Source organism: Lipotes vexillifer, unplaced genomic scaffold (genome assembly GCF_000442215.2).
Source record: "Lipotes vexillifer unplaced genomic scaffold, Lipotes_vexillifer_v1.1 scaffold982, whole genome shotgun sequence".
In the NCBI taxonomy this organism is placed as follows: Eukaryota; Metazoa; Chordata; class Mammalia; order Artiodactyla; family Lipotidae; genus Lipotes; species Lipotes vexillifer.
The window spans coordinates 1,924,896-1,939,230 of NW_006789467.1; the positions used below are offsets into that span (position 1 = coordinate 1,924,896).

Here is a 14,335-nt window from a genome sequence, read left to right on the forward strand (position 1 = left end):
CAGGAACGAAAGCTCCTTTTAGACCTCTTCTTGCCATTTTAGCATTTACAATTCAGTTTGTTACACATTCTGTGAAGAATAGAAGAACGAAACTTGAAATCTGTCTTAATATTAGACTTGCTTGCAATGAGGATTGTTTTTAACTCAGTAACCGTAGAAATCATCTTTCAAAAATAGGTTCTTTTTGTATCCCCTGCTGCTAGTCGTCTGCCTTGGTGGTGCTTGTGCAATAGACCCCGGATGGTAGCAGAAGCCCCCGGGGGGCGTGATGGGAGCAGGCCGCTTTCTCACCACTGCCCCTTGCCTGTGTCTTCCTCCTCACCATGCTGCCTTTGTTAGACCTTCACTGCCTCTGTAGCTTTTTGTCATGAATGACCTTACCTGTTTTGACACCGAGGGCACAGAGCAATGGGGCGGCAACAAGAGTACATCTCCCTCTTGTTCCTTGTTTGACAGTGGCAGATACTGGTTGGCAGTTAAGCCAAATGTGGCCCAAGAGATAGGGGCCCTTATCTCATATGAGGCATCTTTTATTTAGAAAGTTAGTGCGAGGCAGAAAACTACCTCAGACTGACTGTTAGTTTTAAAATTGGCTTCCTGGGAGAAAAATTGCCTTGTATCACATTTGAACTTGAGGGCTAGGATTCATTTAGTCTCCAAACAGACTCTTCTCCTGGACTGTTCCTAACAGTTCAATTTGCTGTTACCCTTCCCAGTTGTAGGTTCCAAAAATATTTGTAAGTGCTCTAATTTCAGCATTTTAATACATATAGAAAAGAGGGGGTGTGCAGTGAAACTTTGAGGAACATGTTGTTTATATTTTGATTGAATGATTTGCAAGTTAACGTGGCACCAGAAGAAAGAAAGTGATTGACAGTGGAGAATGTACTTAGTGCCAACAACCTCTGGTCACCATGGCCATTGCCCTGGAAACTATCGATTTTTCTCTCTTTGCCACTCTGCAGACTTGGTTAATCAATGAAGAGCCTCAGTCCTGCCTCCTGGATATTGGTCTGGTCAATTGCTTCTCTCTTCCTCCTTCGCCAGTTGCTTGATTGGAACCCTCACCTCTCATAGATGCTGAGTTTCCTTCCTTCAGTCATTTTTTTCTTTCCAATCCATCCTTCGTATTTGAGCCCCCTGACTTGGTTCTTCAAATAAAACCTTTTTTTTTTTTTTTTTTTTTTTGCGGTACGCGGGCCTCACTGTTGTGGCCTCTCCCATTGCAGAGCACAGGCTCCGGACATGCAGGCTCAGCATCCATGGCTCACGGGCCCAGCCGCTCTGCGGCATGTGGGATCTTCCCAGACCGGGGCACGAACCTGTGTCCCCTGCATCGCCAGGCGGACTCTCAACCACTGCGCCACCAGGGAAGCCCCAAATAAAACCTTTTGATGACTTCCCCCTTTCTACAGAGTAGCCCAACATTTTCATCAGTGCTTACGTGCCTGCCTGCCTGGCTGGCCCGTGGTCCAATACTCCTTTCTTAGCCATACCCTACCAGAACAGGTGTGAATGTTCCCTTGACGTTAGTAATTTACCCCGTGATGTTTCCCCTGCCATCAGGCATCCCTGTGGCATTGCCTTTCTTGTCTGTTGAGTGCACTCGACTTCAGGACCCAGCTCAAGTATCATTTTCTCTATGAAGCCTTTCAAGACTCCTTATCTTCTACACCAGGAAGGATATCTTATTCATTGTTTCCTTAATGTCTCGCAGGTGCCTGGCACATAGAACATAGTCAACATATGTTTGAGGCATTAATTACTTCTATCTATAGACTTAGAATAAAATTATATTATGTAAATGTGAAGGTTTTAAATTAATTTTTTTCTGCCAAACAATAGGTTAATCTGTTCTTAGCAGTTAAGCCAACATGAAGTCAAATATGTAATAAAATTTTGCAAATCTTGGGATATGCAAACACCTTAAATGTTAGCCTTTAAAATTATCCCTGAAGAGGTAAGTGCCTTTACGTAATAGGATACCAGTAAATATTTGTCGTGATACGATTTCCCCCTTGTCTCTCAGTATTCTCTGTTACAGCCTCACTTAGCCTGCCTGTTCTTGGCGTAGACTCTGTGTAACGTGGAGTGCCTCAAGAAGGCAGGTTTAAACGTTGGAGAGTGAAGGTCGTCTAGAGAGAATCAGCTGTAGGTGCTAGATATTCTAAATTTATCATCTGTGATTATGCTGTTTATGTGTTATTTAACATATACCTTAAAGCTAATAAAATTTCTGATAATTACATTTTGGCTTTTTGAGATTAGAACACTGTTCTCAACAGCAGACTGTTTTGATTGTTGTAACTTGGGGGAGGGGCGGAGTGCTGCTGGCATCTAGTGGGTAGAGGCCAGGGGTACTGCTGAATAGCCTACAGTGCACAGGACAGCCCCCATGACAAAGAAATTTCTGACCCAAATGTTAATAATACCAAGGTCGACAAATCGACTTAAAACTATCTACAGAAATAGCATTAGCTGTGCAAGTTCAGTGGTTTTTTATAGTTTTGTATATGATATTTTTGATATGTTTATTTCTCATCTTAATAACATTTTAAGTTTCTTGGAGTTTGGAAAGTGCGTTACAGTACTTTGAGCTTCCTTTGCTAATTAAGCATAGTTCTTTTCACATAATATATGCTAAATAAATATTTGAACTATTGTAATTGATAAATGAAAAGGATAATGTTTATTTTCAAAGAACATCTTTCTGTACACTTGGGGATACCGATTAGTTCCATTCCCATTTGTGTGTTGCATCAGAAGCCCTGGAGAGTTTCCCAGCCACAGTGCGTGGACATGGGAGTCTCTGCTGCGGGCAGCGAGCCCTTGTTGTTACTAGTGAGCATGTGCTAGGGCAAGAGAGAGATCTGAAAACCCCTGACACATTTGCTGCATGTCAAATTCCAGCTTAAACAGCTTTAGTGTTGAATTTTGTTATATTTCATTTGTCTATTAAAGGTAGATTTCTGTTAGATAGATAGCACTTTGGTCTAGATGATTTTACTTCTGAAAAAGGCATGTAAAAGTATATAATTTAACATTTATTTATTACTGAATACTTTGAGTAATTCAAACTGGTTGTTTTCTCTATTCTTATTACTAAGGTTTTCTTATAATTGGAAAATATGCTCATTATAAGCTTTTCTTCAAAGAGATCAATTTGGCTTACCGTAGTAAAGATTGGCAACTTTAATGAAAATTTAAAAACATAAAATACCATAAAGGCATTGAGTTGAAGTATTGAAAATGTTTGAAGGATTCATTTCTAATAGTGAATCTCTGTTCCCTCTCCCTGGAATCTTAATATCTGTTTGTTTTTAAGAACTTACCAATTCTTTAGGTTTTGCTTTCAGTACAAATGTTCAGATCTGACTGAATTTCGTGAGGGAGTTATGCAAATGAAATTAGAGAGTATTTCAGGCTATCATATGAAAGAAGAATATTTGGAAATAAGGATAAGTTTGACTGTAGATTAGTATTTAGGTAAATATTAAATTGGAAGTGATTTTGCATTTAGGTAGTATAATTTTTAATTATACAATATAATAATGTTTTTATCTAGAAAAAAGCAGAAGAAGCTCATAAAATATTTGAAGGTCTTGGCCCAAAAGTTGAACTGGTAAGTAAGAAATTTCTTTTTTCATGTCTAGTGCTCTTTTTGTAGCAGTTTTTCTTGGGATAAAATGGAATACAGTCATTTACTTTGGGGTGAGAGTGATGTAGCTGGGCAGTAAGGGTGATAAGCTTGAAGTAATGGGCATGAGCTTGGTTACCTTTGCAGAAGCATTTTCCTGATTGTGTTTTTGCCTGAGCAGCCATTTAATCAGTAGGTTAGAAGGAGAAAGAAGAACAGAAATAGAAAGCTCTTTGAATCATACTGTTAGGGTAATATTGGTGTTAAATCCTCCTTTGCCTTTGAGATTAAAAAAAATCTATGAATGAATTTATTATGGGATACAGTGGATTTATGAACTTTCTTAGAGCAGTGGCATTGTTAGAAGATGGGGTGGACAGAGTTATTCAGGGAACCTGAGTCTGGAGGTTTTGGTCGGGCGTCTGTTGTGTAGGCCCAGTAGTACTGGACCTTGGCTACCACTGAGATAGAAATTGTGTCTTTGTCTCTTCATAGATGATGTACAACATTTTGTATATAAATGTTTGATTTATTTTATAGCCACTCTATAACCAGCCATCAGATACCAAGGTGTATCATGAGAACATCAAGACGTAAGTATTGATCATCTTTGGAGTTCTTCAGTTAAGGACCGTATATTCTATAAAGAGATCATTTTTATGTTATCTGCTGACATAGTATTATAATATAGTGTAGGTGTGTTTTAGATTTGTGTAATTTGCTGTCGTTTTACTATATGTTATCTTCCTCTGGCTTCTTGGGGGTTGGGGTAACAGCTTTGAGTTTCCGAGGCCAAAAAATGAAATAAATTATTGCATAAAACTAGCTGGTTTTATAATCTGCTAGTAAAAAAGGTGGATACTTAACATTGAAATGGCTTACCTTGAGGCTTGAATTTTTTGCCTCCTGTTTTGTCTTTTTTTCAGTGGAGTACCTGCAAGGCGCATGATGAAGTAAGATAATGAAGCTTTTTCATTTAAGACTAGTGATGACACCGTCCCCCACCAAGCCACATCTGCCATTGCAAAGTAGAAGTGCCACGGATCATTTTATCATTATTCAAAATCCTATTCTAGGGAAATCCCTTCCATGACTCTTGCTAATGACGGTATTTGTAGACCCTTCTGCCATTTCATTTCCTGGTGCCTTGGAAGCGCTCAGCCACCTCATGTGGGTGAGGAGACTGCTCCAGGTTGTAGTTTGCTTAGCCTTGCTCATCCCAGACACCAGGCCTTTATGGATGCACATTTTGGAATGAGAAAATAAGTGAAAAGAAAACCTAATTTACTGATCTGATTGAAGTAAGAGAGGAAGCTAGATAGGTATCTTTTTTTTTATTATCATATTTTAAGAGAATTTTAGATGAATTATTCTTAGTTTGTAACAAAAATGTGATATTTCTACTTTATATGTTTTATTAAGTATAACCAGAACATTATACTTATTTACTAGTACCGTTACTAATGAGCACATTGCTATTTATATATATATATATATATATATATATATATCTTTTTTTTCTTTTAAAAAATTTTCTTACTGAGAGTATGTGCAATAGTTGACTACTTTGCAGAACTGGTGGCAAATATAATTTGCATGGTAGTATGCATGATAAAAATTGAAATTTGAATAATTTTAACTTTTGTTAAGTAAGTGGTTTATAATAAAAGTCATATACTTAGAATTTTTCTGTGAGGTGCTGCTATGGGCTTGACAACCCTTAGAAGTAGGTTAGGCAAAACTCATATAAAATATACCTTGTTTTGGAACTGTTTCGCTGTTTTAACATTTTTACAAAGGAGAATAGCAGATAAACTCTAGTTGGCTACTTGTAATGATTTTTTTCCCTTAAAGCTTCCGTTATGTTTGTGTTCTGCCTTTTCCCTGATGTTAGCTGCAGAGCAGCCCTGATTTATTTCATATTAGCTACATTGCCTACTACAGTGCTTATCACACTGTCCTGAGATGGGGTTCTTCATTTAAATTCTTAGGAAACATTTTAAGTTATATTTATTGATTGTCATTTGCTTTTGAGTAGCACATAATTACAATGAGAGCAAACTGAATATATGGTAATGCTCCTGCTGTACATCACCTTGTGAAATACCGTTTACTCAGCTGCATGCGTCTGTATGGATCATTCAGTAGCTATTCTGTCATCACCGTCATTTGCTTTGTATGAAATAGCAGACGTTCCTTTTAATAATTCTCTTCATCTCTTGGCTACTTTTCCGTATAGCCAGCTCCTGACTGTCCATGCTTATTTGAGTGGAGCCAGTGTCAATGTTAGTCCTGAGTGGCAGATAATCCAAAAAATTACTCCTACTTGCCTTGGCTTTGTATTTATATTTGAATAATCAGCTTGAAATCCTTTCTGGAAGTAGGTGGGGTATAAATATTTATATCTGAGCCTGCATGTCATTGTTTGTGAAGGTTGCAGTGCTTCCAGTTTGAAAAGTGAAACTATTACACTAAGTTATAAGGGAAGTCTTCCTGTCCTGTCACGTTGGCCTCCGTGGCGTCTTAGAGTGTATTGTGTCGTTTCTGTGTAAAGCAGAAGCCGCCTCTGTTGGTGCACTCTCACAGGAGGGAGGGTAGCACATACCTGAGGGAGGAGATAACTTTACAAGCTCCGCCTTCTCTTACGCCCCCCTCCCTCCAAGAGTGTGCCAAGGTGTTTATCTCACGAGGGTTCTTAAGGAGAATCAGTAGCTGTGTAATCAGAACTTGAAAATAATATTTGCCTTACAATTCAATGTAATAACTAAAAATGAACTATTTGTATTAAAGTCTTACTATAGAATGGGAGGAATTTTAGTCAGTTCTAATTATTGCAGGAGTCTTATTTTGCAGGGTGGAAAAAATTAGGGTTAACTTTGATTACATCATATATTCTTAAGTGATCTTCGCTTGTTTTTCAGTGTCTCTGAAAACAAAAAGGTGAATGCATTATTAAATTGTACTTTTTCTTGATGTCATACAACCATATTTTTCTCTTCTAGAAACCAGGTGATGAGGAAAAAACTCATTTTATTTTTTAAAAGAAGAAATCATGCAAGGAAACAAAGGGTGAGGTCCTATCCTTGTTAACTGAAATTTGTGCGACTTTCCCGTCCGCGCTTCTTCAGGCATTCGCTTTCCCATTGTAGTGAGAACGGTTCTTGATCACACACGAGAACAGGTGCTGATTTAGACAGTAGCTATAGATGTGACGTAAATGTAAATCTAATTCTAGCAACATTTTGATGTCATAAATCACATTTAATATCATTATCAAATTAGTTTCTTTGGTCATCTGTGTATAACATTTTCATCTAGCCAAAATAAAGAAAATGGTGAGTAGTTAAAAAAGAAATATGAAAGAGAAATAGGATGATCTACACTTAGTCTCTTAACCCTCAAACAAATGTGGGTAAGTTATGGTCATGCTGATAAGACATCGCTGTTCTTTCTTATTAGAAACTGGGTCAGCTAAAGTTCATCTTTTTCAAATTCACATCGTTTTTCATATTTATTATATGACTTGCAGTCTAAAAATTTTGTGGTTATAATCTTCATGGAAATTAAGTTACAGAAAATATAATGCCAATATTCTTATTTTTATAGTGTGTTCCTACTAATTTTAGACAGACTATTAATTCATTTAAATTTTTTTTTAGTGAATAAATGATGTTCTTTGATTCACATCAGAAATGAACTTTGTACTTTGTATTTAAGGACCTGACAGTTTAATGAATTGTAAGGGTCAACAGCTTTTATTTGGTATATAACTTCTAATGTTCTAATTTGCCAGTCTAGTCCTTCAGATACTTTCTTAAATTACCGGTCTTGAATCTTTTTTATTTTTGCCAAGAGCATACACATACAAATAAGAAATTAGCTAAAGTATTTTTTTCTATCTGATCATTTTGTTGTAATTATGGTGTAATTGCTAAATTTGCTATCTGGAGACACAGACACAGAAGCATGGACTTTGTTTTCATACTTCACAGGGTATTTAGTTATGAAGTTTATATGTTCATTGATTTGCTTAATAAATACTTATTGGCTATTTCCTTTGTCCCATCTATTATTCTACAAAGGGAGCGGGCAGCCACGTGGTTTTAGCCCTTAGGGAGCCTAAGGAGTAAGGGGGTAGATGAGGCTGCAGGCGATTACAGTGTTGTGGTCTTACGATGGCACAGGATGTACAGACGACCATGAGAGCGTGTGAGGGGACAGCTGGCGCAGATAGGAATCATGAGGGGTGTTGCACAGGAAAACCAGTCCTCTGCAGACTTTCACAAGCAGTGGGAGCAGCTCACGGGAAGGTCTGGGAAGTGGAGGGAGTGTGGCAGGTTGGCGAGGGCTGGGCTTGGACTGAGCTGGGAGGGTGGCGAAGAGCGAGGCTGCGCGGGGAAGCCAGGGCCGGGTCGTGCACAGATCCTGAGGGCGGCTTTTAAGCGTTTGAGCTGAGGACGTGAAATGTTGGGCTCTGTGTTTTAAGAAATCGCATCTGACTGTGCCATTCGGGGTGCGTGGGAGTCGTTTAGGAAGGAGGCCGTTGCTTGAATCCAGATGAGACCGAGGGGCGGCATAGAGCTGAGCGCAGGGGGAGGCCCAGGAGTGGACAGGCTATGAGGAGACGGGGCATGGGGAAGGCAGTGCTTTCCCCTCGTGGCCGCTTCCTGGAGCTGACTGTGTGGCAGGCCCTTTCGTTGTCTCTTACCCACGGTCTGGGGCTTGTAGTGCACGGTTCTTTTTTTCTTCTCTGTTTAAAAAATGAGATCATATATTATTCTTTTCTCTAAAAGCATTCGTTCTCGATTTCATGTAGTTTACTGCATTTCTTTTTATCATAGAGAACAACCAATTTCTGCCTTTTCCAGACTGTCAAAAAAGTTCATTATATGGCATTATTTGTAGTAAGAAAAAACTGCAAGTAACCAAAACGTCCAGCAGTAGAGGGATGGTTTAAGTGTGAGTGTTTTCTCTGACCTATTGGAAGGATAACAACAAAATGTTAATCCGCTTGCCTTTGGGATTATGAACTATTTACATGTTTCTATTTCTCATTTTCCATTTTTTTTGACAGTGAAGATGTAATTGTTATCAGAGTGGCTCATCATTTAGTTTGTTAATTTGTGTAGTCTTAATATTAACTAAAACATCCAGCCACGGTAGGCTCTATGTGTTGATCTTTCCTAGAAAACAGCTCCCTTTCTTTCTCTTCTTTCAGATCAAGGACAGCTTTTCATTCACAGTTGAGTCATAGGCCACATGTACTTCTGACTTAGCCTTAAGAAGTAACCTTTACTTTAAAGTATTAGGTTTGTCAGAATCACAGAGTTTAGTTTAATTATTAATTTGCTACGGGTATTTAATAGGAGCAAAAAATCTGCCAACGTTATGATCAGCTCATGGAGGCATGGGAGAAAAAAGTGGACAGAATAGAAAATAATCCTCGGAGGAAAGCTAAAGAAAGCAAAACAAGGGAGTATTATGAAAAGCAGTTTCCAGAAATTCGAAAACAAAGAGAACAGCAAGAACGGTTTCAGCGGTAAGTGGTTTGATGTTTAATGGCTATGCTATTTTCCTTTGAATCATACTTTTGATCCTTCACAATATTTACTGTTACCTGAATCTAATCATTAAGAAAGTTCATAAAGAACTTTTATTATGTTTTTCCTCTTTTTTTCCCAATGGAAGTATAGTTGGTTTACAGTGTTGTGTTAATTTCTGCTGTATAGCAAAGTGATTCAGTTATACATAGATAAACATTCTTTTTAATATTCTTTTCCACTATGGTTTATCACAGGATATTGAATACAGTTCCATGTGCTATACAGTAGGGCCTTGTTTATCCATTCTATATATAATAGTTTGCATCTGCTAATCCCAAACTCCCAATCCATCCCTCCCCTGCCCCTTGGCAACCACAAGTCTGTTCTCTGTGTCTGTGAGTCTCAGAACTTTTATTTTGAATATAAAACTTAATTATCAGCTAACCATGTTTATGCCTTAGTGAATTTAACATTAATTTTTTATATTTAATCATGCTGTTGAATCTAAATTTAAGTGAATAGTTTGAAATTAATTCTTCAGTTCTTGAAAACGCTCATTCCTTTGGAAATGACAGTTAGTAAGAATAGACTTGCATGTCTCACAGTTCTTTGTCACCTCCCAACATGATCAAAACTCTTAAATTGATTGCTAATTGAGAAATTCTTTGTTATTGGTATGTAGTTTCTGATTTCTTTTTACTGTTAGAGAACAAGTACTTTTGCAAAGGTAGAAGCTTTAGTTTTCTTCTCCACTGTCTCATGAAAGCCCCGTTAATCACAGTCAAGTTTCTGTCAGGGATGATGATTGTGTTTTTTCCCCATCCCTTTAAAAATGTTTTGTGTATTTTTCTAAGTCTGCTATCCTGTTCTCTGGAAGGCAGACAAAAGACTGCTATTTGAGATGAAAATGACACCAATAACTGTAGTTTTCCAGAAGTTTCCCATAAACAGTTCTGCCATGGGAACTTAGACATGTAACCTTTAAAAAGAAATCTTAGCATTTAAATTGTTACTAATTTTATAGATAAATGGCTTAAACATATTGCTTAAAAGTAGTTTCTCAGTAGCATTGTAGGTTTCTTCTCTGACTTCTAGTTGATTAAAAAGTCCCATTCAGAAAAGAAATCGATGTAAAAGTAATCTAACTGATATGTCTTCTTTATAAAAGGCCTTTAAATATATCTAAAATTTCTCCCTCATATTTAGAGTTGGGCAGAGGGGAGCTGGTCTTTCAGCCACCATTGCTAGGAGTGAACATGAGATTTCTGAAATTATTGATGGGCTCTCTGAACAGGAGGTAAGACAGTTAATTGATTTAATTCAAGTTAATTGATTAATTATTCAGGCATTTTAGCCTCATACCCCATAAACTAAGGGTTTATTTGTATATAACTGAGGGAACACTTATGGTGTTTGAATTGTTCCAAAGTTTGTGGCCAACCATCGAAGGTTTTAAACAAGGCTGTCCTGTGATCATATTGCCATTTTTACGAAGACGGCTTTGGCAGCAGGGAGGCCTGGAAAGAGGTGAGGAGGCTGTTATGATAAAAATAAGGACCTGAGTCAGGGCGACAGTGGTAGAAATGTGTAGGAAGGGCCTGGTGGAGAGATTTGTAGAAGGCAGAGTGGACAGGACAAGTGTGGGATGAGAAAGAAGAGCAGGTTGGAGGACTGAGCTGCTGGTGCCGTTTCCTAGAAGAACAAAGGAGTGTGTACTTTGCAGGTGTTTGTATGTTGGGTTGTGGACCTGAGGTTTGGGGGGATGTCCAGAGTGTGATCTCTAGCCAGCTGAGATCTGATCTGTTATTAATAAATCGGTTCTGAGTAAGAATAAATTTCTGTTCCTAACAGTGAATCTTCGTAGCTGTTTTCAAACTATCTCTGAAGGTCGGTCCAAAAACCATATATTGAGTTTTGCTAGTTTTGGTTTTATAATATGGCTTTTAAAAAAAACCTCATCTCTAAATTCTGAAAGTCATGCTTCTTTGAACATCGTGGTCCTCTTAAGTAATGAAGACAATTATTATATTGCTATACATTTCAGAATTTGTGGCCATAATCTCTGCAGTGATGACTAACTCTGTGTGAAATTTCTTTGCTCACTTTGACTGATTCTATAAGGGGGGGGGGGGCATCTGTAAACAGCCAAAACTAGTATCAGGTGAGGTGATTTCAAGCTGATGTGTCTGTCCCAAACCACACTCTGGTGTTCAGACTGATTGATGAGTACCCATAAAATTAGAACCTTTGTAAGGATTTTACTCTAAGGCGATGTCTGCTTCTAGGAGAAGAGTTTCAGGAAAAAAACCTAGCCTTGTATTGAGGTCAGTACTTACACTTTTTGGTAAAAGTTTTCTCATGGAAGTTTGCGCTTGTAAACTTACTGAATTAAACTGTGGGAAAAATAAATTGTATAACTGTAACCTAGTTTTAGTTGAAATTCTAAGGATAATAGTCTTAAATTTGCAATGGAAAGATTATGTAAGATTAGCAAGAAGTGTTTAATACTTAAGGAAGTTTAGTTAATTTCAAATCAATGACCTTAAGGTTTCGGTTCCTGTCTGCTTATTTTTCTATTTTATTATTCTTTAAAATGATGTTAAGACTTTTTAAAATGAGGCAATATTAATTAGTAAGTGCTTCATGAGATCATTACTTCAGTGACCTGACATTACTGTGTGTCCTTTAGGTCTAAGATTCATTATTTGAAGTATCAGCTTCCTTTAAGGAAAGAGCTCTTCTCAAATTGTAGTAGTGGATTATAAAAAAATAATACCTGTACTCTCTGCCTCTGTTATTCATGCAATGAGTATTTATTAGATAATATGTATAATTACTGTATGTTAGATGTTATGGTACCACTGCTGTTGTCATTAAAGTACATACGTGGTGTTTCACTGTCTGTTAAGACAGTTGGTCTGTGGCCCTTTTTAAGTTTTATTCTCTGTAAATTGCATTTTTTTTCTTTTTTCTTTTTTTTTTTTCAGAATAATGAGAAACAAATGCGACAGCTCTCTGTGATCCCACCTATGATGTTTGATGCAGAACAGAGAAGGGTCAAGTTCATTAACATGAATGGGCTTATGGAGGACCCTATGAAGATTTATAAAGATAGGCAGTTCATGAATGTTTGGACTGACCATGAGAAGGAGATCTTTAAGGACAAGTAATTTAAATTTTAAATTACTCTCTAATAGAAGCTTACATAAGTTAGTGAAAAGTATTGGCATTTACTTGTAAATTGAACTGTTTCCCCCAAAACTTGACCCCATTTTGGCATTTGAGTGGGTACTGTGGAAGTCAGAAAAGACAGATTTGATATGACCTTCCTGTAAGTTTATGGGTGGGAATGTAGGTACCAGGTAAGAACAGGGTTGTGGAGTCATTTTAAGAGTGGTACCCAAACCTGGGCGGTGCCCTATTCACCCGGGGGTGCATTTTAAAGTTACAGATTTCTGTGCTCTACTGTATTCCAATCCAGTCAGTTCCTGGCAGACGGTGCCCAGGAATCTGTGCCCTTTAAGAGGACATTAGCATTTAGGAGTCGCTAGAAATTAGTCTACATTATATTTCTATTCCCAAGGGCTTTCCCCGTCTTTTTAAGTTGTTAAAATGTGTGTGTGTTTTTTTTCTTTCACTCAGGTTTATCCAGCATCCAAAAAACTTTGGACTAATTGCATCTTACTTGGAAAGGAAGGTAAGAAATGGCTTGCACTGAGAATGTCTGTAGGTTTGTGGTGGTTGCTGCTTTGAAGCTTTTGTGCCTAGTACACAGAAGTAGTTAAATAGAATTTTTGCAAAGGGCTTGACACAGAAAAGATTCTCATGGGAATAGTATAGTGATATTTACAATTATATGATGACCAATTCTAAGCACAGAACACAGGCTAATTTTCATGGTTAATCAAAAATGACCTGATATTGTATTTCCCTAAAAAAACATAGGTTGCAGTGTTTTTTGAACCTCATTAAACTTCTAATTAAAATTTCAGAGTCCTGATTTTCCCTGAAATTTTTTCACAGTGGGTTGGATGTTGGGTTTGTGAGCAAAGTGAGACATTTTGAATATTTACGTATATAGAGGAAGAAAGAGAATTTAGTTACTCGTAAAGAAGAAAGTGCTTGAATGTTTCTGATAGTTCCTGGTATCTTTTACATAATTTGTATTAAGACAGCTGTAATTGTCCATCAAGATAGTAGACACTATATGTATGTATTTTTACAGCCTAGATATGCCTTAAAAAGCTAGCCATTTGGGGTTTTCCTCATTTTATACTTTGAGAACACCAGAGATTTTCCTTGAAAAGTGTTATTTGATATTTTTGAAAAATTTTATTTCATTGGATCCTCAAAAATAATTTTTTTTTTTTGGTAGAGTGTTCCTGATTGTGTTTTATATTACTACTTAACCAAGAAAAATGAGAATTATAAAGCCCTAGTAAGAAGGAACTATGGAAAACGCAGAGGAAGAAACCAGGTATGTTTCATTATTGTATGAAACAATTTCAGGGTTGGTGGAAATATGAAGATGAAAAATTTTATAGCAGGAGCCTTATGTGTAATAAGATGTGCTTTAGGAATTGACGTTTCTATTAAATTAATTAGGATGTTATGATTATTTTGAATATATATTTAATGTGTTATATTTTCTACTTTGAATGCATTTTAAGTTTCTAGTATAACAAAATTAGTGAGAAGGTTTATATTTTCATGCTGTTGAAATTGTGCATGTCAAGAGTTAACAATAATAATGTAATTAAATATGAGAACCGTGACAGCCTATTAAATATACCACCTTTTCCAGTCCTTTTGTCTGTGGAGGGGACAGGTAGAGTAAGGGAGAGAAGTACAGCATGGTGACTAGAGTACAGGGTTGTTTACTGAAATACCTGGGACCTGATTGTGTTTCAGGTTAACTTTATTTCTGGGGTTAAAGCACTTGACCTCAAAAGATTGTTTTTAATGCAGTGCAGTATGTGTTTTCACAGTCGCAGTTCAGTACTTTAGAAACTCTTTTCCTTCAAGTAGCTGATCAGCCGCCGTCACAGCTCCCATCTGTTCTTCCTGTACGCCCCACACCCTGAGACGGCTTGCAGGATGCGTGGCACGTGTGGGCGTGGACGGCTGCTGCCATCTTCAGCATTCCTGACGCTCT

The 14,335-nt window shown here is 37.4% G+C and overlaps 1 protein-coding gene across 2 annotated transcripts in view; it reads left to right on the forward strand.

The window, feature by feature from the left end:
- The window catches only part of NCOR1 (nuclear receptor corepressor 1), a 150,409-nt gene that overhangs the window by 57,026 nt on the left and 79,048 nt on the right, over window positions 1-14,335 (forward strand). For both annotated transcript variants that reach the window (XM_007462662.1, XM_007462663.1), the window contains 8 exons: window positions 3,566-3,622; window positions 4,178-4,230; window positions 6,640-6,706; window positions 9,004-9,176; window positions 10,387-10,477; window positions 12,168-12,346; window positions 12,823-12,877; window positions 13,556-13,657. In XM_007462662.1, coding sequence (XP_007462724.1) covers window positions 3,566-3,622; window positions 4,178-4,230; window positions 6,640-6,706; window positions 9,004-9,176; window positions 10,387-10,477; window positions 12,168-12,346; window positions 12,823-12,877; window positions 13,556-13,657 — 777 coding nt within the window. The remainder of the gene's footprint in view (window positions 1-3,565; window positions 3,623-4,177; window positions 4,231-6,639; window positions 6,707-9,003; window positions 9,177-10,386; window positions 10,478-12,167; window positions 12,347-12,822; window positions 12,878-13,555; window positions 13,658-14,335) is intronic.